At 42.6% G+C, this 27,613-nt stretch overlaps 1 protein-coding gene across 2 annotated transcripts; it reads right to left on the bottom strand.

Annotated features, from left to right (window-relative positions):
• On the bottom strand, nucleotides 1-27,565 carry emsy (EMSY transcriptional repressor, BRCA2 interacting). 2 transcript variants are annotated; one of them, XM_005916029.2, is made up of 21 exons: nucleotides 27,311-27,565; nucleotides 25,214-25,307; nucleotides 25,029-25,137; nucleotides 24,829-24,928; nucleotides 24,658-24,732; nucleotides 24,162-24,337; nucleotides 23,916-24,071; nucleotides 21,718-21,977; nucleotides 21,400-21,643; nucleotides 19,779-19,997; nucleotides 19,355-19,501; nucleotides 18,920-19,093; nucleotides 18,712-18,848; nucleotides 16,636-16,809; nucleotides 11,097-11,307; nucleotides 10,791-10,958; nucleotides 8,333-8,488; nucleotides 7,952-8,100; nucleotides 5,020-5,589; nucleotides 3,229-3,633; nucleotides 1-1,707 (listed from the first exon to the last, which is right to left on the bottom strand). In XM_005916029.2, exons 3-21 carry the CDS (start codon nucleotides 25,132-25,134, stop codon nucleotides 1,525-1,527), a joined length of 3,810 nt encoding a protein of 1,269 aa, XP_005916091.1. In that variant the 5' UTR covers nucleotides 25,135-25,137; nucleotides 25,214-25,307; nucleotides 27,311-27,565; the 3' UTR covers nucleotides 1-1,524. The 2 variants fall into 2 exon arrangements, with proteins under 2 accessions (XP_005916091.1, XP_005916090.1); XM_005916028.2 differs by lacking the exon at nucleotides 25,214-25,307.
• Between the last annotated feature and the right edge of the window lie 48 nt (nucleotides 27,566-27,613).

The following is a 27,613-nucleotide window of genomic DNA, read 5'->3' as shown; positions in this document are numbered from 1 at the left end:
ACCGGCTGTACTCAGCTGATTTATTGTGCAGATTAAATTTTTTTTCATCTAGTCAGACAGTTTGAAAAGGTAGAAAAGAAATGCGTACTTATTGAAATTCTCACTGCAACTTTTTGGACTCTGGAATACATCTTACAAAAAAAAGTACATCGCTCAATTTGCTTCTTTTCCTTTTTTTTTTTTTTTTTTTTAAGCACTCCAAAATTACACTGAGCAGCAACTCTTACGTTGGACGTTATTGGTCCTCCAGGACTCTTTTTGTGGTTCTGCGTCATGTTCCTCACAGAAGAAAAAAATAATATATATATATATCAATCTGCTCCAGCTCTGTTCCCTCCTCTGAAAACCCTGTAAAGTGTTGGAGAGTTACAAAATGAGTCGAGAAAAAATACAATCCGTCTGACGCCAAAAGCTGTCCATTTACGAGTCGCCGCTCAGGAACGGCGTGAGCTGATTTTTCCAGGACGACGTCCCTCGGAGAAGCCCCGGTCTAAATTAAGTTCCAAGAATTATTTCTGAAAGCTTCCAAACTTCTGGGGTTGTTTGGGTCTGCAGACCTGATCGAGTTCCCTCTTTTGTGTGAATTATCAAAGCCCCTTTCAGACATCCTTTCCAATCATCCGATTTCATATCCAAAACAAAAAAAAGCACCCGGGGCACTTTTCTATAAAACACCACGTGAGATTATGACTGCATGTTGTTAGTGGTATGACAGATTTTTAGATTTTATATTGCCAACTATGCTCCTAACTTTAAATAAAACAAAGATGTTGTGATTTGTTTTCATGGGAGGCTCCGTCCTCTGAGCCTGTGTGTGACACACTCGGTCTTTGGAGAATGGGCACAGGTTCATTGAGTCTGCAACATTATGAGCAAAGCTTTTGGGAATTTCTGCAGAAGGAAAATCACCTTTGATAGAATTTCTTGGGGGTGAAAACACATCAAACCGGTTCTTGATGAGACATCAAACTAGTGGTAAAGTTGTAATAGGTGCAAAAGAGGCCGTGAGGAACATAACAATAAAGGTTTCATTTAAAAAGATGGCTGGAGGCAGTGATGTCATGCATAATGTCTAAAAAGGGCTTTTATGTCTGGTGTTTAAGGCATTTTCAATATCTTTTCTGCTGCTACTCATCTCTATGACCCCCTCAGAAGTTGCAGGTCCTTTGGGTTGACTTTAAATGCAGTGTACTTGCTCAGCTGTATGTTTATGAAATGATATTTAAATGTCTTAGAAAGTAGAAAGTCCACCATACTGTAACATCGTATGCTGGGAGAAACTGCTTTCCAGCTCTCTGAAGCCGGACTAGAACTAATCCTTTCACCTCGCTCCCACATCTGGTGATAAAAACCACATGTGCCGTTAGCTGCGGGGACGAAAAGAGCCTAACAAACTAATACTTTACACAAAATGAAACACTAACTAAAGTCCACTGTGTCCGAGGCCTCGAACAAATCGCCAGTCTGCTTTTCCCAAAGTGAAAATGTGCGCTGCACCCGTCAGGGTCTCTTAGCATGGAGTGACTACGGCTGGTCGGGGGGGCTGGCGGCGGCGGCCTCGTCGTTGCTGCTGTCCACCTCCTGCTCCATGGGGCTGTCCTCCTCCAGCTGCTGGCTGGTGTAGTTGGTGATCTCCAGAAAGCCGCTGGGCTCCACTACCACGTTAGACTGGCTGGAGTCTGGCAGGATGGAATACTGAGGAATCACCTGCATGTATGAGAAAGATCGGGCTCAGAGTAAGTGAAAATAGTCCCTCTCAGACTTTTTTTTTTCCACTCTAGACTCTGTGTGACATCACAGAGAGGGGATATCCCTAATATGGTCCTCTCAGTCTGCAGTGGAGTATACGATAAATGAGTCACAGAATAAACAATAGAGCTAGAAATAAGTAACCAAATGTAAGTTATGTCAATACTGAGCATATAGGTTTGCATATACAGTGTTCGTTTTCCCTTTTCCTGTTCTGGGGGAATCACTCTATTTTCCGACATTTGAGACTGAGTGCCTTCTTCTGGGCTTTATCATCAGGTAGTGATGCTTTAAGATGGTATTTTCCATCCTTGTTGACATTTTTTTTTCAGCTTTGACTTAAAGAAACAAAACAGGACTTTCAGGGAAATCCACCTGTTCACCTTTGTTTCTGAGAATTAGACGAGAAGATCGACACAAGTCAGAGAAACTGTTTAGGCTTCAAAGACAAAAACCTTTTCTGTTTTACAGTTTCATACAAAGGATACTTAACATAGTAATAGTAAAGCTGGGGAACAGTGAATTACATATTCTTCAGTGGCCAGGTCAGTTACCTGATCGGAGCCTAACAGAGCTGAAGACAGCTGCAGTAAACACCTGGCAGAGCATTTCAAGATATAAAAAACAATCCTTGGAAGTTTTTCCATTTTTTGAGCCTCTGAAAATTAGGGACTGTGTCTTAAAATTGCAGTTAACGCAAAATCTTTTAAATTAAAGCTGAAAGTCTGCACTTCCGCTGCATATTTGTTTGTACACAACTCAGCTGATTTTGAAATCACAGGCAAAAGCACAAAACTGTCAGTCCAAATACTTATGGACCTAACTTCTTCACTCTTTCCCCCTTGGACGTCTCGGTAACCCTCGTTTCAGCCCTGCTTTTAGAACAAATTGACCGACTGAGCATGAGAAGTTAGTGAGGGTGTTCCACGTCTTCACCGACGTATACTGAGGTGTCAAAACCCGTCTTTGACGGTACGGAGAGGTCGTCAAATGTTGCCCTTGTGGGGGAAAGTGTTAAGAAAAATGTTTGCTTAGCGTGAGATAAACACAGGACCAGCTGCTCCATTAGACGAGCATTTGCAAATAAAATCTGTTGGCATGAAAACCTGATTTAAAAAAGGCGTTTGGCATGGGTGTGTTTGTTTGTGACTGTGCCAAGTTCATTTAAAAAAATAATAAATAAAGCCTTGTCTTTGTTGAATCTCTTTAATAGTTGCACATGCTGCCTAATGAAGGATCAGAGGACGGCGTTTATGGTTGTGGTGAAAAACGTTTTAGTTTTGGCTGAAAATCAGTTGTTTAGTTAACCGAGGACTTTAAAGTTTATAAGTATCTGATTATCATTATCCACCGTCCATTAAAAAAAACCCACTTGTGTGCTTTCACTTTGATAACGTGGCCATATCATGTGCTCTTTGTGCAAAAACGTTTATCTGCTGTCTGATTTATCTTCTCAGTAACGTACAATACAAAACGTACCTCGATGACTTCCAGGTCTTCCTTGCTCCTCTGCGCCGCGAGGCCCTGCAAGCAGCTGAACTGCTGCGGCTTCGAGTGGGAGTGATGCATGGCGGCCCCGGAGCTGCTGATGAACTGGCCCGAGTCCAGCGTGCCGGACACGGCCTGGACCTCCAAAGCTTTCCCCAGAGGGCCGCAATCGCTGGAGGAATCCACCACCATGGGCTCCGTGCTTGGATCGATCTCCGCCTCCATCATGGAGATCTTTAGGATGTCCGACACTGAGGGCTTGTCTCCAGAAGGCCCGGAGCTGGACTCTGGGATCAGTTTGGCAGAAGCCTCCCCGCTGCTGAAGACTGGCGACGAGTGGTGGGAACTGCCAAAGGTAATCTTGGTGACGGTGGCACTCTGCGTGATGATTGGCTGCTGCAGTGACAAATTAGAAGAAGTACTTGTTATTACTGAATTACTACAGCTGACCTCTGGCAGGAGGAGAGACAGTAACCAAAGCAGGTCCTGATAAGAAGATCATAATGAACTGAAATGATAATCAAAGGCACGTATGCAGGCTCTGTACGTGCTACAGCTCAGCCAAAGACAAGATAAGTGTTCATATTTAAAAGTCAGATAGTAGGAAAGCTTGCTGTATGGCTCACAAGCTCCAAATATACAGACACCGAGCTCTTGCTTCAGTCCAACTGTGACAAATGAGCTGATTTGTTATTTGTTTTGGCCACCAATCGGCCTTTGGTTGCCGTGACAGATAACAGAGAGAAGCAGCAGCTGCAGCCAGCATTAGCACAGCCATAAATTAATTTCCCCTTGTTTATCAGTGTGTCACATGAGGGGAAAAAAAACAAAAAAAACAAGAGGTTCATTCCATTTGGCTCAAACGTAGGGAAATCCCAGCACCGAAACATGCACTGCTTATTATTAGATGCTGAGAATTACTTGGGAATGCTGTGGATTCCCTTTTGTAGACTTAGGGAAGCTTTTAAGAACAATAATCCAAGTTGGAATTTTGAACATGTCTAGAGGAACGGTGTCAAACTCGTTTTAATTCACGGGCCAAAACCATGAGCCAAAAGTTAAATACACCCTTTACCACATTTAACTTCATAATGTGTCATTTTAATAACTACTTAGAAATGAACAGGAAGTTTACACATGATATAAAAAGCACATTCCCTTTCTTTACTAGATTCACACCTCCACATTAACATCTACAAAACCACACGTTGGGTTTTCATTAATAATGAAAGTATGTCACATTGTTTATTGATGTTCAGCATTTAAATTACCTCAGTTTGAACTTTGAATTCACTTCTATTCTTGTATTGGATTACAACGACACCATGCAATTAAAATAGAGAAAGCGGGCTTTGAAGGCTTCATTCTGGGCCCTGACCCACATTTGCCATCGGTGCTCTACAGTGAGGTTATTGAAATACTGCTCACCGTTTTTAATAGATGTACAGCAGTTATTTAATGCACTGAGCAGCAAAATGCAGCTGATCTCTTTTGATAAACATAAGGTGTCACTCAAATTGATATCGCCCCCTGGGAGAGTGGGAGATAAAAGGGGAGGCTGGGTGTAGGCCTCTCCCTTTTATCTCCTAGTCATGGGACTGGATGTATGCGTTTGTGGTCGTGGATCGGGACAGAAGTGAAAATCCACTCACGTGTCACCCTCGACAGGTTTTATCAGGTGACTTAACAGGAAGTCATCATGACAAAATAAAAGAGAGAAGCTGTGGGCATCAGCTGCCTCTGGAAATTTACTCCTGGTGAGCAGGTGTAAAATCCACTCACCTGGCTGGAGGCGGTTTTGTCGGTGCTGACGGGGTGGTGTGCCTGCAGCGGAGGAGGGTGGGACATTGAGGTGTGCAGGGGCCGGTGGTGGGATGTGGGGGCCTGCTGGAGCTTCGGGAGCTGTGGCGTCAACATGGGCTTGGTTGGCGTGCTCGGAGTGGTGGCCTTGGCCCCGGCTGGGGTCGGTGCGCTCACAGGTCTGTCTTTAGGGCTCTGGGTTAATGTTTGGGGTTTGGGCTGACTCTGCTCTCGTAGCTTGGGGATTTTCTTAGTCAGAAGAGGAGTAGAAGGGAAGGTGGTGGAGGAAGAGGAAGGCTGGCTGATCTGAGGTTTGCTCTGCAGCTGCGGCGGCGTCTGCTGGGTGGACGTGGAGGTGGAAGGGTGCCGGCTCTGCTCGGCCTCGGCCTGGCTCAAAGGCGGCGGCTGAGCGCTTGCAGAGTGGGCGGGTTGCTTGGTGGGTTCTGCTGGTTGGGTGGAGCGGTAGAACAAGCCTGTCTGGGGGTCCAAAGTGTCTCCTTCCAACTCTCCTGCCTCTAATACAGCCTCAGGTTTACCATGACTGTCAGAGTGCTGGAAAAAAGACACATACACGACGCTGTTAACGGTCAGCAGGACAAAAATACGACACAGGAGAATTTTATGGAGAAAAGACTGTACAGAAAGATGGACGTAGCCATTGCTCATCCAATTGATTTGCGCTGTATTGTTTTTTCCATCTTGACTTTTTGAAACAAGATGCACCATTGAAGTGTGGCTCTGACTGAGAAACAAGGAGCACTGTGCACTGATACATAGCGACCTGTCAATCAAAAGGTAGACCCGCCCTAAAGCGTTCCCTGCTGTATCATTCCTCTGGAGGCTAACGAGAACCTAACCCATTTACTAAATTCATTCATGTTGCATTCAAAAAAGCTTGAAAGTAGCAACTGAGCCCATAAACTAATCCGGAAAATGTTTTCCGAGGTCTTGGATGAAGTAGGGCTGTTATTTTCCACGCACAGCAGGACAGATGCAATTTTTTTTTAAGATAAGAGCAATATTGTAATATGTCAATTAACTAACTGAGCATTTTATGGCTTACAGTGTTTTCTGAAAACCATAAGTAATGACCAAAAGACGATACTAATATTAATGAGTGTTATTAAGTTGATTTTAAAGATTAGGCACAAGAATATTGATAAATCATTAATTTGTAGCGGTGGGAATCACCATATATCCCACGATACGATATTATCATGATACTTAACGCACGATACGATATTATTGCAATTTTTAAAAATATTTTGCAATATTCGATTCTGATTCCGATTCTGTACATAAAGGTAAACTTTATCAATATTCATTTTATCTAACATCAAAGTCTCGCACTCAGTCTTTCTCTCATGTCAGTCAGTTTTATTGTTGACAAACTGAACGGTTTGTATTACAGTCTAGTCCAACTGAACTGAATGCAACCATCTGGTGCAATTATAGCTATTCTGAACTATGCAATTTATGATAACTATGCAGCCCATTCAGCAACTGAAGAATTTGACAGTAAATTAAAACAAAATATAATTTTACATTAAATAAAAAAGTTTTAAACTTAATTTAAATAAAACATGTCTTAAATTAAAATAAGTAAACTGTCATGTTTATTGCTGCCAAAAAAAAAAGTTAAACACATTTGGACAGTGAAGGAATGTCAGGATTCTTGCTCAGAAAAAAAGCTGATCAACATGCTCTGAAGTCAGAGTTCCAGTCCACAAAAACTTTTTTTGTAACAAAATATCGATTTCTGCTGTCCCTGTATCGATACATTATTAGCAAACAAAATATCACGATACTACACAGTATCGATTTTTTTCCCCCCACCCCTATTAATTTCTGCGTGGAATGTTCATACACATTATGCATAGATGGGCCAATGTCCTGTGGAGAGACAAGACTGATGTGGAGATGTTTGGCCATAATCCATAGCAACGTGTTTGCGGAAAAACAGACGCTGCACATCAGCACAAACACTGCATACCAACTGTCAGCACGGCAGAGGATGGCTTATTGATTTGGGTTTGTTTCACAGCCACAGGACCTGGGCACCTTGCAGCCACTGAGTAAGGTATGCATGAAGCCATCTGTTTGACACTTCAAGCTTGGATCATGTAACAGGACCGTGATTCCAAGCACAGCAGGAAATCTACAAGACAAAGTCCAGACCTCAATCTGATGGTAAAGCTGTGGCAGAACCTTAAGAGAGCTGTGCACAACTGAATGATCAGTGAACCGAAGCAACTTTGTAAAGAAGAGTGGGCCAAATTTCTCCACAACGATGTGAGACAAAGTAACGCACTGATAGAAGTCGTACAGAAAACAGCAACTCATGCTATTGCTGCTAAAGGTGGACCTACAAGCTCCTGAATCACGTGGATTAATTAGATTTTCACAGGAAGTCCATAAAGGGGATTTTTATTTAATTTAAAAGGTTCTCTGTGCAACATTAAAAAACCCATCAAACTCAACTGTTTGTTTTTATACTTTTTCAAAAGCTGAAGACGCTGCACTTTGTGGCAACTTGCTCTCGGTTTCTGTCCTCTGACACCAAACAATTGTTTAAAAAAAACAAACAAACATGGAAACCAAGACAATAACTGCAATATAAATAAGAAAAAAACTGCACTGCCATGCTTTCACAAAGAACAAGAGAAAAATTCCCAGGAAGCATTTTGTCTCCGGTGGTAATCCACCAAACCAGATGAAAGGTTTGCATTGAAACTACTACTTTCACGCAGAGAAACCGTTCCCGTGAAAGCAGTTTACACCAGTTTTCTGTGGATCGGAGAGGAGCTCAGATATATTTGTAGAACACATGACACAAGGTTTGACCCGTTTCTCTGCAACACATTTATACATTGATATTTATTTTGTACCCTTAAGACCAAAGTCCAACCCTCACCACGTGTGACGCTGGAGCCGCAGAGGAGACAGCAGCAGGTTTGGTTACCACAGCAACTGTGCTTGTTTTATATGGCTTCCCCAGCTGCTGACTGGAGGACATAACCACCTCTTCATCCTGCGAGGGCACTCCCACTCTGGTGGCTTTTCCTGCAGTGAAATTAGTCATGCTGTCAGATGATGAGGTATTAAAAGTGGTAGTGGGTTTCACACACACACTTCAGCTTCCGTCACTAAATGACCTAAAAAGGAGAACCATGTTTCACAAGCTGCCCACTGCGAGGTTTTAGTTTGAACTGTATTTCATTCCACTGAAATCATGACTGGCACCAAAAACAGGAACTGCAAAGTGCTGAATATGAAGCATGATGGAGAGGACTACCTCCTGCGACGTATTCAGCGGTGGGTTCAGCCTCTGAGGTAGAGGGTTTGGGGGATTCAGGGCTGGGCTTCTTCTCCTGGGCCAACTGGATGGGCACAGCCATCTGGCTAAGGTCGATGGTGTGCTGCCTGGGTTTGGATTCTCCCTTTTCCTTCACTGTCAAGACGAACAACAGTGAAATTCAGCATCATTTACCAATTCAGTCATGTTTACAGCTCATATTCACTGTTAACTTCATCTGATTATTTCCAACTTGTGCTCGACGTTAGGCCCGAGCGAGGGCTAGCAGACAGAAACTGTTCCTATAAATGTGCATTTAAAGTTTCAGGCTTTTTTGGCACCATGCCTGTATACGCCAACTTTCTCTCTGAGCAATCACCTTAGTTTTAAATCCAGCTGATTTTTGTTTTTGACACTTGAACGGAAAGTTCTGTTTGCCTGCATAATCCAGATTTCAGTGGTGCAGACCAGCTGCTTGACTTATTTGGCTCGAGCGTCTCAGTAAATAGCATAGTTTAGTAACACTAAAGCAGATAAAGCAAGCGTTAGCTTGACTGACTGTAGGCTATATTTAGACTTGCTGAGAGAGCTGCTAAGCACCACAAAATACAGCCTACACTCAAACTGACACTTTTAAATTGGCTAAAACACATTTTGATGCATAACTTCATAACAGCAGTGTGTTTAACATCTGTGTCTGCGGCATGTAGTGATTCTCCCCTTCACTCTTAACCTGGAAGAAGTGAGCAGCGAGTGGGCGAAAGTTCCAGCGCACTGGTTACCTGTTTGCAAAGTCACAGGTGGAGAAACTTATAACTGCTAATAAAGCTGGGAGGCAGTCTTGTTTCCGTAGAAATGCAAAAGAACAAAAGAAAAACCCCTAAAAAACCCAATGATAACATTGTAAATAGCATGTTCATGATACGATACACCTTTGAGGTCTGGTGTACCATTTGCCACGAGAAGCTCTTTGTTATCACAGATATAATTTGTGTTTTGATTGTTGAATCCAAGCTAACACGGAGGCGTGGACAGGAAACTACAGAAAGTCGCTGAACCGCAAACAGGCAGCTTGTAAAACAGGTTAAGTTGACTGTGTGGAAACCCTTTTTATAGAAACGTAATCAAAGCACAATAGTTTCTTTACTCGGTGGTGTGCAACTCTTTTTGCTGACTAGCTAAAAACCGTGGAGGCTCCATGAACGTGCATTTCACTTAAGCGTTTCAAAAGTAAGTAAAGGTTGACTGCCACATCGGTTTTGGAACAGCTGGAACAAATTAAAACCGTTTCTTATAATGAGGAAGATCTGCTTTCCTGGCAGAATCGGGGGAAAACAACAACAAAATAATTACGATAAAAATCTGTGTTTTTTTTGGTGAATCACGTCTCAGGTTTTTTTTTGTAACAGGGAAGTTATATTAGATCTCCAAAAAAAAAAAAAAAAAAGGGGGCAAATTGGGGGATTATACCCCTGAGCTGCTGGGCTTTTAATTTGAAACATATGTGCAGGAAGTGTTGAGTTACACTGTCTCCTCTTAAAAAGAAAATCCAAACAAACTGCAAAGTAAAACCAGAATTGGGATAAATGAATATGTGAGACCAATATTAACGATAAATTGAGCACCAGAGCGACGAGTACGGCAGTTTTTGGACCGCTGTGCTGCAGAAATATACTCTATAAACTCAAATATGATGCTATGACCTAAAACAGATGCCTTTAACCCTCCGAGGTCTAAAAAACACCCCACCCCCCCAAAAAAACAAGACATCATCCAAACACAGGGTTAGGTTAGATTAAGGTTACTTCTTTGCCGATAATTTGGACCTCATTTCGTTAATGTGATCTCATTTTAAAAACATACAAAAAGCTCGTTGTCTCCAGTTCATGACAGCTTTATAAAAATTTATGTATTTTGAGTATTAACGCTCTAAAGAGTTTTACAGACAACACTGGGTATTACCTTCATTATGGATCAGGTTTTGCGCACTAAACAGCAATTACCTCTTTGGGAATTTTCACTCACAGCCAGATAAATGCTATCGGCTGCTCCGCGGTGCCGCTAATGTGAGTATTTAAATATTTTAAAAAAAATTCCCACCTTCAAATATTCCATGGGAAACCTTTACCTTTGCATTTGCTTACATCAGTCCTGTTCCACAGGTCTCCCATCCAATGAGCTCAGTATCTAAGCAAAGCCTCGAGCACGAAATGCATAATTACTGTTGGCCAGCAGCTCTTCGTGCTTCGGCAGTTTCAGGAACGTGTTGAAAATTAGTTTGACACTTGAGGCGAACACCTCCTGTGTTTGTATTTCTGATGAAGCTGAAGCATTCGAGCTGTTTTTTTCGAGCTCCTCTGAACTCTGCTGAATCAGCATGTGCACTGGTGGTAAACCCCCACCTCTCCTCTCCTCTTCCTGTGACACCTGCAGCTTTTTCTGTGACGTGATGGCTCACCTGATGTCTGCTGAAGTTCAAGAAGAGCTTTTATGGTGGAAGTGGCCGACTGGGATTCCCCGCCAGATACCTCCTGGTAGATGATGGTGGGGCTGGACTCCACAGCTACTTCCTGCTCAGTCCAATCCTGCTCTCTGGAGGACACCACGTGCACTACAGGCTGCGCTTCTGAGGAGCGGACAGTTTTTGTTTTTTTAAACCAGCGGTTACACATCACATTTCAGTCAACAATCCTGAGGCAAACACCACAGAAGCAGTAGTTTATCTCCTATCTTTGCGTCATGGGAAAAGTAAAGGGAGGCATACCTTGAGCGCTGCCCTGGGAAGCCTCGCTGACTAAGCTGCTGGCCTCCGCGAGGCTGCCGGCATCATCCTTTGTGGCCCCGTCCTGGCCTGGGGTCTGACCCTGACTCAGTTCGGCGGAGCGGGTCACCTGCTGCAGCGTCTCAGTGACCAGCTGCCGGGTCTGCTCGCTCACCACCGCTGTCTGGAAGACCGGCTTCGGTTTGATGAGAACCTGCAGGAAACCAGAGGAGCATACAGTGTCCTGAAAGCTGTTGACTGGTGTGTGCTCCTCATTATACTTGATAAGGAACTATAGTCCTAATGAGTGAAAACACAAGCCTGAAAGCAAGCGTTTGCCTCTGTAACCTCCTGTTGTGGCAGGCCAGATGTTTCAATATCCGTTCAGACTTCCACTACTTTCCATCTCTCTCTCTTCCTCCACGCAGTCGGTCACAACGAGTCTTTCAATGTTAACATTTTACAATCTTTTCACTCACTTTTTTATATCAATAACACATCAAAGGTCAAACCAGAATGTCGACACACATTTTTATTGATCTGCACTAAACAACCTCTTTATCACCTGGCTTGTTATCACTTCTTCTTTTTACTTTATTGTAACACAAGAGCACTTTTGATGCCATTTTTGCATCGTGACACCTGTGATTTCTTGGCTGCTGTTGTGTGGGATGTGTTCTGCTTTGCACTAAGCCTTACTGGGATGTAACTACCTCCATCGCCCTAATCCAACGCTTTTACGCAGTTTTTCTGTTTTTTAATAATAATAATAATAATAATAATAATAATAATAATAATAATAATAATAATAATAATAATAATAATGCATTTATACAGCGCTTTTTGAGACCCTCAAAGCGCTTTACAATTCCACGATTCATTCACACACTGGTGAAGGCAAGCTAGCCACAGGGCCACAGCTGCCCTGGGGCAGACTGACAGAAGCGGGGCTGCCATATGGCCAACACCAGCAGGCGGTAGGTGAAGTGTCTTGCCCACGGACACAACGACCGAGACTGTCCGAGCCGGGGCTCGAACCGGCAACCTTCCGATTACAAGACGAACTACCAACTCTTGAGCCACGATTGCCCTTTTTTATTTTGTATTTTTTAAGTAAGACAACATTCGATCAGGGATGTTTTGCTTCCACGAGCGTCTCTAGCTTGCTTGCCACCATCCTCGCACACCATCAGTGAGCTTCACCTGACTGAACCCGTCAGGGCTCCTTTTCTTTATATGTTACACTGTAATAACTCCCACTGTCTGGCATCTGTTTGAACAGAGTCACCTTCGGCTGAACTTTTATAAAGGATTTATTACGATATAGAATTTGCCTCTCTGTGGGAAATGGAAAATTAGGTTAAGTACACAGTGACTCAGTGGTTCCTCAGTAGCATTCAGGAACCATAGGCCCATGTTGCAAATCTGCTGCGTCACAATTGTGTAAAGATTTGTGCACAAGATCTGACGTGTTAGGCGTTGTTCCTACGACGTCATTATTAATGCTTTTCATGGGTTCTTATTACAAAAGGCTCCCGTTATGTCATAGCTTTGCATGTTCCAGGAAGAATACTACTTCCCCTTAATATGGCCTCAAAATAATGCACAACTAATGTGATAACGTAGGCAAAGCAGTTGTGTCATGTAGTAGACCGCAGACGAGACAGCCTTGAGTTATTTTTGAAAAGGTAGATTTCTGAAAACTAAAACTAGACTAATTGAAATAAAATAAGTCAAACCTGACTTTTCGGTGCTTTTTGACGGGACATAAATTCCAATCTCCCAGGTGAAAGGAACCCACAAATCCACCACAACCTGTTAAACTGATTCTAATCTTTGCATCATGGTGTTTACGTTTTTCCCTTAAAGCTGGCCCTGGAACCACATCATCATACGTGAGCACCAGATGCATCACACACACACACAACATCTACCAGGGATAGCCCTCCTGGAAGAATCCTGTCATTTATATTCTCTCATTAAAAGGGAGACTCCTATGCAGTTTTATTACAAAACTAAACACAGAGGACAGGATTACCATGAACCGGTGCAGAGAAACGGAGACGGATTGGCATGAGAATAAAACTGGCCACCTTTAACATAGTTTACTGTGTGCACAAATGGAGAAACACAACTGTGTGGGTGCAACTCTCACTGCTTATGTGCAGACACACTGTTGCTGCTGCCAGGAAGTGCTTCCTTCCCTCTTAATGGTAACAAGAGATGGCTACACCAGCGAGTGCACCATTGGTCAAGCCATCCTGATCTTTACAGTTCTTCTAAGGCTTCTCGGCTGTTGTTACAAGTGTAACCCTGGTTAAGGATAATAATAATAACAACAACATGTATAAAGATATAGTAGATTCTTTTTTAATTTTTTTATACTTCAGATTTATTTGTGTTGTGTAGTCCAATGGCGAGTAAAATGTTCCAAAATATGTGCACCATCTAAAGAGTCTGTTCTGAATGACAATGAAGTGGCTATTTTATGTAGTGGGCTAATAACAGCCTCCACAGCCAGCTTAATGTTTGGGGGATTCCCCTCAAGAAAAGAGAAATTCTAAAAACTTTTTTTTGCAAATAAACAATAACATAAAATATCTGATGGCGAGGCCTGATAAAAAATTTTTTAACAAAAAACCCAGAGAGCGTGCAGCTCTTAAATGTCCCGTAAGGCTAATTTGTCGTTAGTGACACAATAAAGTTCACTTTATAAATAAAGCACAGCTTTGCCTCGAGTCAGACGGCTCATCGGAGGCTGCAAGTTGCTTCTTATCAAACATTTTACAGCGGAGTTAGTCGGAAGACGTTATTTAGACTACGAGTTTCTTACTCATGAACGCTGACATTAGCTGAGTCATTTTTCCGTCTGCTTCAGCGGCTGCTGAGTAACTAGGTCATAAACGTCGAAACTGACTGCTTGAGAAAAACAGTTTAAATATTACAGAAACTGGAAACAAACTTTGGTAAACAGGTGTCATGTTCGTCACTGGAAAAGAGAAAAGAGACGCTGGTATTTAAGCCAGTTAAGAAAATGTGGCAATTAGTGGTTTCACTCCAACTGCACAGCAGATTAGCACTGTGGGTGTTTAACTCGGTAACTACAGTACTCATTACTCACTGACCACAGTTTCCCCTCGATGACTAAAAACGAACCTTGAATTCTGAATTTAGACCTTTTTTTTGAGAAGTCTGATATTGAAACAATGACAAAGTATTTGTGAATCAATGTGAAAAAGACAAAGAAAAAAAAAATCTGCAGAACTTGTGATTTATGTTTTTGTTATTAGAGAGATATTTTTAACACTGTGTGGCTGACAGCTCGTGTTTTCATTAACCCTTCACTTTAACTTTGTGTGTTTGCAGCACAAAACGACCTGGAAACCAGCGTAGTGGGACTTACCCTCTCAGAATATTTCTGACAATTTTATCTTGAATTCAAATTCCCCCAAAAGGTCTTGAAATATCAGGCGGAGGCTGCAGGCTTTAGTCTGAACAACCTTTTTGTGGGTGTTTCTTCTTAAATTACTATATATGCTTTCGCTAGTCATTTAACATCTGTCAGAAATCTAAGAATTTCTCCAGAAGTTTTCAAAAATAGACAAAATAAAACCCCCCTAGGAACTGAAAGAGGTCAACGACAGTGGCTGATTTCAAAGCTGTGGACTTTGAACTGTAGCTTCTGCTAAATAAGGGCACAAAAAACAAATTAGAGCTCAGGAGATACTAATAGCATACAAAATACAAAAAGTCCACTGGCCACAATACCTGTGTCACCTCACTCTGCAGTTCCCCTCTGGTGAACTTTAGCCTCTTTCAGCTCACTGTTTTGGCTTTTACAACCTCCAGTTTGAATTCAGGCTCAGCTAAAGTCACATTACACACAGATTCAACAAGTTGCTCCCTCGGAGATAATGGTCCATATTGGCATGACAGCATCACACAGTTGCTGCACATCCTGCTGCACCAGATCCCAAAGGTTCTCTAGTGGAGTGAAATCTGGTGACTGTGGAGGCCATTTGAGGACAGTGAACTCATTGTCATGTTCAAGAAACAAGATGATCTGAGCTTTGTGACATCCTGCTGGACGCAACAACACTCAGGCTGTGGTGTTCAAAATGTTCAGCAGAAAGTCTGACCCCCCCACAGCATTACACCAGCATCAATAGCAGCTCTGAGCCTTTGATAGAAAGTGGGACTGATCGATGCTTTAATGTTATTTGTGTACTGCCCAATAAATTCTGACCCTACAATCCAAATTGCAGCAGAAATTGAGACCAGGCAATGTTTTTCCAATTGTGTACTGTCCAATTTTGCTGAGCCTGTGCGAACTGTAACCTGAATTTTCTGTTTTCAGATGTCAGGTGATCTTCTGCTGCTGTAGCCCACCTGCTCTTCTGCATACCTTGTTTGTAACAACTGATTATTTGAGTAACTGTTGCCTTCCTATCAGCCTGAAGCAGTCTGGCCATTCTCCACAGACCTCTGACATCAACAAGGCACGGCCACTGACAAGATATGTTTTCTTTTTCCAAGAGAATCCAAGTAGATCAGCAGTTTATGGACTGCTCAGATGAGCCCATCTGGCACTGACAATCATGTCACTTAAATCAATTGTCTCCCTCAGTCTGATGCTCGATTTAAACCACATCCCTACATGCACTGAGTTGCTGCCGTCTGACTGGATGATTAGAGATGTCCATTAAAAAGCAATAGAACAAGTGTACCTATTAAAGTGGCCCATAAGTATGTTCTTGGTGAAAAAAGTAATGAAACATCGAAAGGTTTTTAATTACTGTGGGGAAAAAAACATCAGTGGACACAATTTGTGGGTCACATCTTTCAACTGACGCATCTGCCTCCCTGTTTCTCTGTGTGTGCTTGATGTCCAGACACGTATCCCTTTTGATAACACGATCAACTTAAGGGCGATAACATGTCAGTGTTGTGGTTACAGCTCGTTGCTGTGCTCAGACAATTGGCTAATGCAGGTATAATACAGCAGGCCAGAAACATGATCATGTCACAATGCAGTCTGCAGCTGTTTGACCAACAGCAGCAGATCAAATAACTACCACAGCATTCAGCTCTGTGTGATAAGGGGAAGTTGAGGGAGGAACAGGAAAGGTAAGTGTTAAAGCTCCTGCTATACATCTGCCTATAGAACAAGGGGATTTTTTCCCCTTCTGCTTAAGTAGCTGTACATTGATTTTAAATAACCACATCTCACTTCTCTGGAAACATCCAGCGCAGGTGACTGACCTACTGAGCTCCATGAAAAGCACTCTTCTCCTTCTTGAGCAGATCTGTTCCCATTTTCAGAGGAAGAAACCCATACCCATTACTCTTAAGATAAACATGGCTCTTCCTGCACTTGTATCACATGACCCTTGCGGTTACTTGTCAGTCAAAAGGTCACATGATTATCCACCCGATGTTTGTCATGTGATAACCTCAGCGGGCTGCGGTCAACCAGTTTGTAATGATGATATTTACATTTTATTAAACAAATATGGTGGAAAAAAAAAACAACACGTCTCACCTGCGTCTTGCCCTGCTGGCCGTAAACGATCTTGGTCGGGATGATTTTGGTGGCGGTGGCCTGGGACCCGGAGCTCATGCCTTTGGGCTGGGTGACGATCATTTTAGTGATGGGTCTGGAGGCGGTGATGATTGCAGGTTTGGTCCCCTGAACTGCCTGAAGGCCCTTTTCCCCCTGCAGCATACACGTAGCACGCTCATTAGGATTCTTTTTAGCCAAAAAACGAATAAAACTGAATAAAAGAAAAGGAAGCACGAATTGCAAGAAACCTAATTTAAAACATAAATTTGTGGGAACCCATACTCACTGACCAAATCCGGTGGGAACTATAGACTTCCAACCTCCCCCCCCCGTTTCCACTAATTTCACCACTGAGTCAATCCCCATAGACTCCCACATTCCCAACTTTAAAGTTTGTGCCAAACTGTTCACAGTCAGGCACAAAAACATGTTTTTTGGTCTCTATAGATAGGTTCCCCCTTCACAATAACTGTACAGGGGTTGAAATTTCTTTTAGAACTCATGCACTTGAATAAGGTTTAGCGTTAGCAGCGCAGCCATAGGCAGCTGTTCAAACACTGAACCTCCCAACTGTTCGTTGCCTGTTGATGTTTTTTTTTTTTTGCAGTTTTCTGACAAATAACATGACCTGCTGTGAGCACAGCCCATACAAAAAGTTTGTACTTCTGACTTGGTGACTGAAATTCAAATTTTTCCCATGACAGATTTGTCCGTCCAAGGATTGCAGCCATTCAACCATTGCTAGCGTTAGTTAACGTTACACATGGGTAACTTCAAAAGACCAACAAGGCAGCAGCCAAAAGGCCAGGAACCACTGTCTTTCATATGTGTCGCGGATAATTACAACAAAATAAAATGACACGACCAAGGCAAAAACTGTGGTATTTTGTGAATATAATAATAAACGCAAATTCACTGTGTAATTGTGTAACAGCGTCCTCCTGAAATGCCCCAATAACATTGAGAGTAACATCCTCCTCTCTGCCCCTTAATGGTCTCTGGTCGCTATGGTAACACGCAAATATTTCTTTCAAAATAAGACGCAAAACTACAACACGGGAAAAGACCCAGAGAAACCGAGTTAATGATAAAAACCCTGAAAACCAAAAACTTCACACCCGAGCCTCAACTCTCGCGGCTGGTACCAAACAGCTCATGGTCCGGTACCGGCCCGTGGCCCAGGGTTGGGGACCGCTGATATAAAATATCTGAAATAATTACAATGGTCATTACATTTTCAGAAATATTGACCTCTAACCTTCACCTTGAGGTTGAGGTCACAGAAATTCAAACTCATCAGCCATTTTTAGATGACACACCTATGGTACTGTTTTGAAAATCCTACTTGTTCTCGAGTTATCCAGTACAATGACCAAAGTGGCTAAAGATGTCTAATAGAGGTTTAGTTTCTGAAGATCACCATTAGCTGCAGAAACGCAGCAGCTATTCTTCCTGTGGTCGCAGATCTTTGCATTTTGACAATGCATCATAAGACACACACTTAAACCATATAACTGACACGTCTACTCACATTCTTCATAAACTATTTAGGTAGAGCAAAAGCAAGCTAGCTTTGCTACAATATCTGAATCTGAAGCAGGACGCAGTGACTTATAGTAAAGAACTGGGCTTGTAAATCTGAGTGGTGAAAGTGAAAGAAGCAGTGAACTGGTGGGCCCGGGGATCAGGCTGTGGTCAGCTGTCAGGTGTAAATATGCGAACATGATGAGGGATTTCCTGAAAATTCCCCTGAATTAATAAAGTTAAATGTGTCAAAGACTTTATAAATAATGAGGTAAAAACACAGCAGGCTTAATATTTTGAAAGCAAACAAACTAATTACAGCCGGGAAGTCCGCATGATTTCCCCAATAACCAGTTCTGCACTACACCTCATATGTTGGTTACACAAGCATTTTATATTATTGATATTAAATATTATATAATGTTGAATTAAGCTCTAGACAGACAGACTAATCTTTCTCTCTAAAAAAAGGTTAACTGCTCCTATGAGTTTAGCGCACGTGTGAGAATGCTATCACGCTCATCAACTGACCCCAGCATTTAACAGCGTGGTGACCACATTCTTGCCGGGCAGTCCCTGGATGGTCGCTCCTTTGCCCGTGGTTTTCTGCACCACGATGACGTTGGGCTTGGAGGTCATGGGGATGGTGGTGATCTTAGTCGTCGTGCCTGCAGCGGACGAGAACTGATGAGAAACTTGCACTGAACGTAGAAGCGCTCTAGACCTCCCTCTGACTCACCGGACACGATGTTGCTGCTGATGATCTTTCCTCCCAGAGTGGCCAGAGACTTGGGCACCACGGTGATGATGCTGCCGCTGGTGGTCTTGACGTAAGTGGTCCCGCCACTGGAGGCTGATATTCTGGCCCCGATGTTGGGACTAACAGTGGGTCTCGTGTAGGTGGTCTGGGTAGCTACACGAAGGAATACAGAATTACTGTTGTCCACCTTAAAGATATCGACAGGAGCGTCTCCATCGAGGATTAAATTAAGCTGCCACATTACCGGTGAGATAATTAACTCTGTTTAAATAGTCTATGATTAAATCTGAATGACAAAGAGTCACAGGCGTCATTACAGTTTTACTCTGGTCACAAAGACGACCTTTAAGTTACACGCGATCTCTCCTTTCCTGGATCAGATGTGGAGTTTTTGATCCCCTCGCCCCCACTCACCTGTGGGCTGAGTGACCAGCTTTGTGGTCATGATGGCTCCGTTGCTACTGACAACCATGATGGGAGAAGAGCTGCTGCTGGACAAAGCCGCCGAAGGCTTGGGCAGGATTTTGCTGGGCTGCACCTGCTGAGTGATGATCTTCACCCCTGCACACAAACCACACATTAACAAACAGTGCGGTCGTATCACGATATTCACTTTCTAAACAGATTCACTGTCGTGCTTTGTTTCTTTTCAAACAGCTGTGCGTCATATGAAAGAAAATGGTTAACCACCAGCAAAAGGAAAAAAAAAGGAAAAAAAAGATATGAGCTTATTTTGTGAAATAGATATAATACAGGTATTGCAAACAGCACGTGGTTAAAATGAAATAAAATGACAGAACTGAAACACAAACAAACAATAAAGGCTCGTCATGGTTACCGGACTCTTGTTTGATCTGAATGGTGGGCTTGGCTCCCGGTGAGGAGGTGGTGGTCTGGGTCTGACCGACGTTGGACGCTCCTAAAGGCGAGCTCTGCTGCAGCTGTTTGGGTGACTGTTGTTTGGGGAACTGGGCCAGGATCTGAGTGGGTGAGGCCACTAGTGTCTTAGGTGAAGGAAGTCTGGCTGTAGAGACCTTCACTCCAGCTGAAACTCCACCTGCAACCGACAACTTTGACGGTAAGATACAAAACCTAACAGGTGACGTCCCAGAGAAGGTTCCTCCCCCTCATGTCTAATGTTATGTTTGCAAAACTAGAAGATTGAACATTTAAGAGAGGTTATCTGGTTAAAATCATATTAAAACCCACGAGCTTAAATCTTTTTACACTAATGACTCAAAATCATTTTAATCAGTAAAGTATCATTAACATTATTTTGATGTGTTTTCACAAAAAACTATTTTACAAAGGTTAACTTAATACTACTTTGTCATGTCTATCCACTAATACTGACTTTTCCCCTCTCTTGAGCAACTAAGCTGTTGATAACATGACAGTTTTGAGTCTTTATGGCATGCTGACATTAAGCAATTAAGGCCAGATACACCATGAAAGGTGGAAGACACTCGAAGAATTCAATTGGATAATTTGCCAAAAGCAAGGATGGTGGTAAAAATAACTTTTGGTGCAAGGTGGAAACTTTTTAAGGATTTTTTAAAATCAGATTTTGTAGATCTATATGTGCAGTTTGAAAGTCCTGGTGACCGCTTTTAAATAATGTTTCTGAATGGCAAGACTTGCTTCTAGAAGATGATGGATCGTATCAGATTATATACCGTAACCCAGGCTTGGCCAGCTCCAGGCCTCGAGGGCCAGTGTCCTGCAGGTTTTAGATATTACCCTGGGTCAGCACACCCAAATCCAATGATTAGTTCATTGCCAGGTCTCTGGAGAACTTCAAGAGATGTTGAGGAGATAATTTAACCATTTAAATCAGCTGCGATGGATCAAGGACACATGTAAAACCTGCAGGACACCGGCCGGCACTGGCTTGGACACCACTGATATAACCGATCCAGTGATTTCAGCTCGTACTGGAAAGATAAGGTACGTCCCTAACAAGTAATATTAGTACTCTACTGCTAGAGTAGTAAATGAACAGAAATGAAATCAGCAGCTATATTAATAACTACATAAACTGAGTCATCAAGAAAAAAAAAAAAGCTCAGTCTCCCAAGTCGGAGTTTTACTGCTTTACCCTAATATTTGACATATTTATTCACTCAAATGTATTTTTATAAATTTAATTAGCTGAAATGTTAAGTTGTTATTCTCTGCTGCCCCCAAGTGGACAAAACAGTTAATAATACAGCTTTAAATTCATGTGTCGTATCATGCAATCCAACCTACAAAGCACTGGAGTTTAAAGGCACAGAGCCATGGAACAGTACAACCAAACTGAATAATTAGCATTGAGAATAATCTGGTGTTTTTTTGATTCACTAACTAACTAATTTATTTTGAGCCCTGCTGTTCTCTTAGCACCTTTGGGAGCACACGTTTTTATTTTGTCTGAAGATGGACCTGGCAGAAAAACTGAGCACAGAGGAGGAACCTACACGGTGTGACCGTCGACATGACCGCTGATGGTGTGGAGGAGACCACTGTGGTCACAGCGATGGTATTGGGGTTCGTGGAAGTGCTGGAGCTGGCTGGAAAAACCACCGTCTGCTTTTGTGTGGGTGTGGTCAGCACAGAGGTGGACCCCAGCTTTGACACAGCGGTGGCGTTGTTGTGGGCGTGGGACTTGGACAGGATGTTGGGCACGAAATTGGAACTCGGGGAAGTTGTCACGATGATCACCTGTTGAAACACGAGACGTTTAAACTCAGAAGCAGCGTCTAGAGAGACGAGCCGAGGTAGGGTTCGACTGTCACCTTCTGCGTGGTGGTGCTGGTCGTCTGGATGGTGGGCTTGGTGAAGGTGATCTTGACGGGGGACAGGTGAGGCGGTAAGGAGTTGGCGATGCTCTGCATGATGCTGCTCATCTTGGGGCTGCCGCTCACGGGCACCGTGATGTTCTTGGATACCGGCGGGGACACCTTGGTAACTTCTTTCAGCATCACCGGAGACGAGCTGGACGAGTTCGTGCGCCTTCGCTTGCGAGGCTTCTCGTCCTCATCGGAACAACTAACACCTGAAAGGCGAAATCAGCGGGAAAAATTAAGGATGACTGAGACTGTATCACTGAGTAGGGATACACTTGAGGATTTTGCTTTTTAATTGCTGATAATCAAGAAGTACTGACTGCGATCAAGACAAGATGACTGAGATTAAATAATAAATCAGTCAGCAGAATGTTATTCAGTCTATTTCACTGACTGTACTTGGCTTGTGACAGAAATGTAACATTAAACCCTAAAATAAAAGAAAGTTTATGGGGTAAAAATTATGAATTAACAACTACCAGTAAAAATCCTAATCTGCAAATTTCTACACAGTTCTATAACTTAACTCATTCATAAATCAAAACCTCTTAATTACATCTTTAGTTCTAATGATGTACAGATGCTCTGTCTTCCGGTGCCTCATTCCCGCGCTACATTCTCCTGTCACACATTGTTTCTACCAGCTGTTTAATCGGCAGCAGATGCTGGTGGGATTGTCAAACCTGAGCCAACATGTCCTAACAGACGCCATGTTTAGGAAACTCAGATCTCACATTCCCAGCCAGTTTAGTCTGGAGTGTGGGGAGAGTATGTGAATCACTGGTGCTAAGAGAGACAGCAGTTTAAAATCACCTTGTAACAAACAGACAAGCATCGCAGTGCCCCCTTTAGGCTGAGCAGTAGATTTTTCTTTTTTTAAATATACAAACCACAGTCTCTCCCTCCTTATCTTCAATTCCAAACTCTATTATAAAAACATAACATGAAAGCTGAAGAAGAGTACATCCCACTCCGAGGTTAAAGAACGCATCAATAAAATGACATTTACTTCAAAGTTATTTAGACATTTTACTCAAAGACATCGGCACTCATTTAAATGAGAAACTGTTTCTGGAGGGCTGGAAATTTCTTTCAAGTCTGAACACGTTCACATGCAAAAGAAGTGATTTCAAGTGCAGCACCTCTCTGCCATCAGTTACAAGAAATAAAGCACTAAAGAATAAAGCTCATTATTTACATAGCACTAGCTTACAACAACAGTTGTCGCATGGGGGTTTTATAGTGTAAGGTAAAGACTGTACAAAGGTAAAGAGACAACACCAGTGAGCCAGCACTTGGCGACAGTGGGGAGGAAGAACTTTCTTTTTAAAAAGTGACTTTTGGTAGAAAGAGACTCGGGGAAGTTACGGGGAAACTGAGGAGAAGAAAAAGAGGCCAGATCAGCAAATGGTGAGAAAAAAAAAATGTTCAGTGCATCATGGGAAATCCCCCAGCAGCCTGAGCCTACAGCAGCATAACTAAGGTTAACTAAGATTAAGCCCAATCTTAAAAGTAGAGAGACTGTCTGCCTCGTGAATCCAAACTGGGATCTGCTTCCATGAGGTCTGCTCTCAAATATGTCAAACTAATCTTTTAAGGGACTATGTTTGTGAGTGTGAGGTTTGAAAGTTAATACCAAGATAAAATTAAGCACAAAATCAGCAAAAATCTTCAGACTCATGTTACGGTTCAGCCTTCCCAACATCTCACACCCATCATTTGCCTCTTCCACTGAGCTCTTATAAACCGTCTAACAGAGAAGAAAAATACAAACTTACACCCAGCAAGTCAGCATATGAAGACAAACACAGACAAACCAGAAGGTTTGGTGACAACTGTGACAGAGAAACTGAGGGATCGCTGGGATCCTGCTGATATGTTAGAAAGGCTTTCTCTAACTGAGCACTTGTGCTGGTTTAAATAACACATATGTAAATAAAGGATGACAGTTTTGGTAACTTGTGTTATTTAATGACATGTTAATTAGCCATGCAGTTAGCCTCCTCCCTGAAAAGTATTTTTAATTTTATTTATATAGCAGCAAATCACAACAGTCGGCTCAAGTTATGTTGCTATTTATTATTTCCCTTTCATGTTGCTTCCGTCCAAAGCAAGAGAAAAGTTGATACGATGTTGCTGACACTCACTTTTCACATACACAGTGCTGCCGCTGGGCAGCACCACCACGTTGGATGAAGGGCTGGGTGGCCGTGGAGATTTCACTGTTGCTCCTATAGGGCCGCTGATCGCCGTGGTGCTGGTGGAGGTGCAGGTGGTGCTCGTGTAGGAGTAGCACACCACGACTACAGGGAGGAAATGAAACACATCATTCAATGCCCAAAGTGTTTGAAAACAGCTAGAGTCCGATGCAAAGTGAATGTTTCTGGCTTTACCCTCTTTGTTCCCTGTTTCAGCTGGCAGCAGGAGGGAGGCGTTCTGATTGGCCGTGGCGCTGGCCACAGCGTTAGCTGTGACTGTAAAGGCCGTCTGGGGAACCAGCCTCGGCATCAAAGGAACAAGCCTCCGCCCTTCAATGGACCACTCAGAGGAGCTGTTTGGACCCGACATGCTGAAAAAGAACGGAAATCTGATTAGAGGACGGCACGAGAGGAAACGTTATAAGTCCTCAAAGTTACTCAGGCTCAGAGTCAGGGTACAACAAAGGCCTGTTTAAAACCTAAAGCTTTTATTTCCACATGCTTTCACTCCACACCTTACAGTTTGACAAGCACTGGAGCAGAGGTTGGTTAAATAAATAGCCAAATAGCTCATTGTTGCTAAAGTGAATGAGGAAAAGACTAATGAAAACTTTGAGGAAAACCTGAATACGTCCCTTTTGCTCTCCTCCACAGACATTACAGAGCTGGACTTAAACAGTCTCATACTTACTGATAAGCGATGGTGGTGAGGCGCTCATCGTTGACAGCCCTGCGGACCTCTGCGCGATGACGCTCTGTAGAGATGCTGTGAGGGCAAGGGTAAAAAGGAAAGGCTGGTTTTAAATAAACCTAACTCTGCAAGCAAAAATGAAAGAAACTATTTAAAAACAACAAATATTACCCGAGGATTTTAGTGAGCTCGCCCAGCAGATCCTTCTTGTCCTTTGTCAGGTCTCCTTGGGCTCTCAGAGCGCTGATGACCCCAGCGTACGCCTCCAGCTCTGCGACACACAAACATCAGTCTGTAAATGTTGCAGGTCTTTTGCACATAAAAGAGATTCAATCAGAGCCACTGATAACATTGCACTGCTTTGAGCTCACCCAGTTTCCGCAGAATTCTTTTGCACTCATCCCTGCCCAGGTCAAGGATGGTGGGCCACACCACCGGCATGGTACCAGCTAGCACTGGTTTCTCCAGCTGAATCATTGGCTAAGAAGACAGTGAGCAAGAAGGCAAGTTAGGACTCGATTTCCCATAAACCACAGTGCTTCATGGTTAAGCTCACCAGGCCCCGTGCACTCTTTCTTCAAGAGCTTCAGCAAACTGTCATTCCATGGAGGTAAATTGGACTCATCACGATATAACAAGCAGACTTTTTCCTGAATATAAAACATGTCAGCACAAAGAGTTTTACGACCAGGACTAGCAAAAATAAAACCGTTAAAACTATTTTTATACAGAATTTAATTTACTCAAGCGCAAATATATTTATGTTTATCGAATGGCCAAAAATAACAGGGAAACGCTAAGACTTCTAATAAGTAAGGTAACACAGATTCTGTTTTATATGAACCATATAAAATAGGCCAAATCCTGATGAGGTCTCTGACGTAAACAAAGGGGACAGTCATTAAATGTGGAAATGAACCGCTTCTCCTTTGTTTCCCTTACATGTAGCGACATCTAAAAATCAATATGGGACAGATACCACAAATTTTAACAAAATAAATAACAATATTATAACAGTGACAACACAATGATTTGGAAATGGTCTCATATCTACATGGCACCTTTCTCTAGTCTTTCTCACTACTCCAAGCCACTGTAGCCGTACATCAATACAGTGCTTTATTCTTCAGTATTAAGCACTTTATCTACCTCACCAACTGCTCTAATATGCAAGTCTTTGGACAGTAGGATGAAGGTGCTGGACTATTAAAAAACACCAAATGTCAACACATGAAAAGGTGTGATAGTCCACCTTAGGTAACAGAAGAGAGTTAAGGGAAGCAAGTTCAACCTAGCCAGGCTTTCTTTGTGATAGCTGACTTGAAAAAGCGTCAAATCCAGATCAGAGATAACAACGAAGAGAAAATATAACACTTCTGGACCATTTTAAACTGAAACGCTGAACATAAGCTGCTCTTAATTAAGTTGTTCAGCACATTACCGTGGTGATCCAAGTAAGAAAAGACCCACCTTCGTAAGAATGAAAGCTATTAACCCCTTAATCTCTCTTCATACTACACTGCTCTCCATTGTATTGTGTTCATTTGACCTGCTACCTCTGCTCTTTGCTTAAATTTAATATAGGACTTTCAATATCCGGTCACAGGAGTATGTAAGAGTATGGAACTACATTTCTTTATTTCATTACATTTTAAGTTAAAGGTTATATATTTTTTAAATTGTTTCATGTATGTGCCTTTTATTATGTGTATGCCCACTTAAACTGGATATATATTACTATATATAAATATATATTAGATACATGGCCACCAATTAGACAACCTATTCATATTAATAACAAATGCTATAATCTTAACAAATGGATTGCTTTGCAAATAAAGTAGAAGAAAAACCATTATCTTGTAATTTGCATTTCTAAAACAAATACCTGCACAAGTCTGAACATGCAAAACAGTCTGCAGTTAAGCAGTCTGCAACCAGCGATTGCACTTGACTCATTTAAAGCATGCATTGCCACATCAACACAGCTGTCAGTGGAAACAGGGATGTTCAGCTATTAGACAGACGTAGTTTAGTATCACATCTTTGGTTGGTTCATTTTACTATAGAGCAAAAAAGCTGAATGAAGAGGCTCCAAAAAGTGTGCTTTCTGTCGGGGACTGTGTACGCCTCTCCCGGCTAGATTGCCCCAGACCAGCCCGCACAGATGTCAGTAAGAGCTGAACAGTTAACAGTCGGTGTTCCGCCCATCACCGGGCCTCTCAACCAATAAACACTGCCAACAAAATACATAAAAATTCTTCTTTGGTTTAATCTAACTCAACCCTATTGCAGACTTTACATGCCGAAGAGCACTGAAGGCGCTAACACTTAGAAAAGGAAAGCGGTTTTCTCTCTGGGTCAGGCATTATGCTGTAAACAATGAAAAATGTTGCTGCTACATTTTCTGGGTCAATTTCTGTTAGTACGTCGCAAAACAACGGTGCATACCGCCTTCATCAAACTGCCCCGCGATGCTTCCAGTGCGGTGCAAATATGTCCAGTAACCTCAAGATACATACTAGCATGCCCCCAGAATGAAGTACCAGTAGATAAGCATCATATTTAGTCATCTTGATGACAAAAACCTTTGCAGTGGATGCTGTTAGCTTAGCTTAGCAACCTAGCTGTTTCTATGAGCCAAACGTCTCACCGTCCGGTAGCAGTGCCACTTCAAGGCCTTCGGAAAGCCGCCATCCCAATAAACATGGCCGACCGCAAGACATTTAGATAGTTTACCACATCGTGAAGGAGATCTCTAGTGAAAGTGCCAAAGAAAACGGGAGCTAAGGTGCTAAAACAGCTGATCTGCCTAAATATGTGACAATGTTTATGTTGTCTGTTAAGTATCTGTGGTTGGCCTGTGGACGGATGCCCTTCTTCTTCGTGTAACAATCCTTGTTGCTGCTTCTTCTTTACCAGTGTACTGGTGCCCCCTACAGGCGTTTGATTGTAA

This window comes from Haplochromis burtoni, unplaced genomic scaffold (assembly GCF_018398535.1).
Source record: "Haplochromis burtoni strain Fernald_Lab_line unplaced genomic scaffold, NCSU_Asbu1 Contig_17, whole genome shotgun sequence".
Lineage (NCBI taxonomy): Eukaryota > Metazoa > Chordata > Actinopteri > Cichliformes > Cichlidae > Haplochromis > Haplochromis burtoni.
Note: the sequence above shows the minus strand (reverse complement) of the source record. Positions and strands in the feature narration are given on the sequence as shown.

Coding starts and splice junctions, on each gene's coding strand:
- emsy (XM_005916029.2), bottom strand. CDS start 25,134: ATGATTCAGCTGGAGAAACCAGTGCTAGCTGGTACCATGCCGGTGGTG. Junction 24,733..24,828: donor GAGCTCACTAAAATCCTCGG/GTAATATTTGTT, acceptor TTGCCCTCACAG/CATCTCTACAGAGCGTCATC. Junction 5,590..7,951: donor CGGCTCCAGCGTCACACGTG/GTGAGGGTTGGA, acceptor TCTTTTTTCCAG/CACTCTGACAGTCATGGTAA.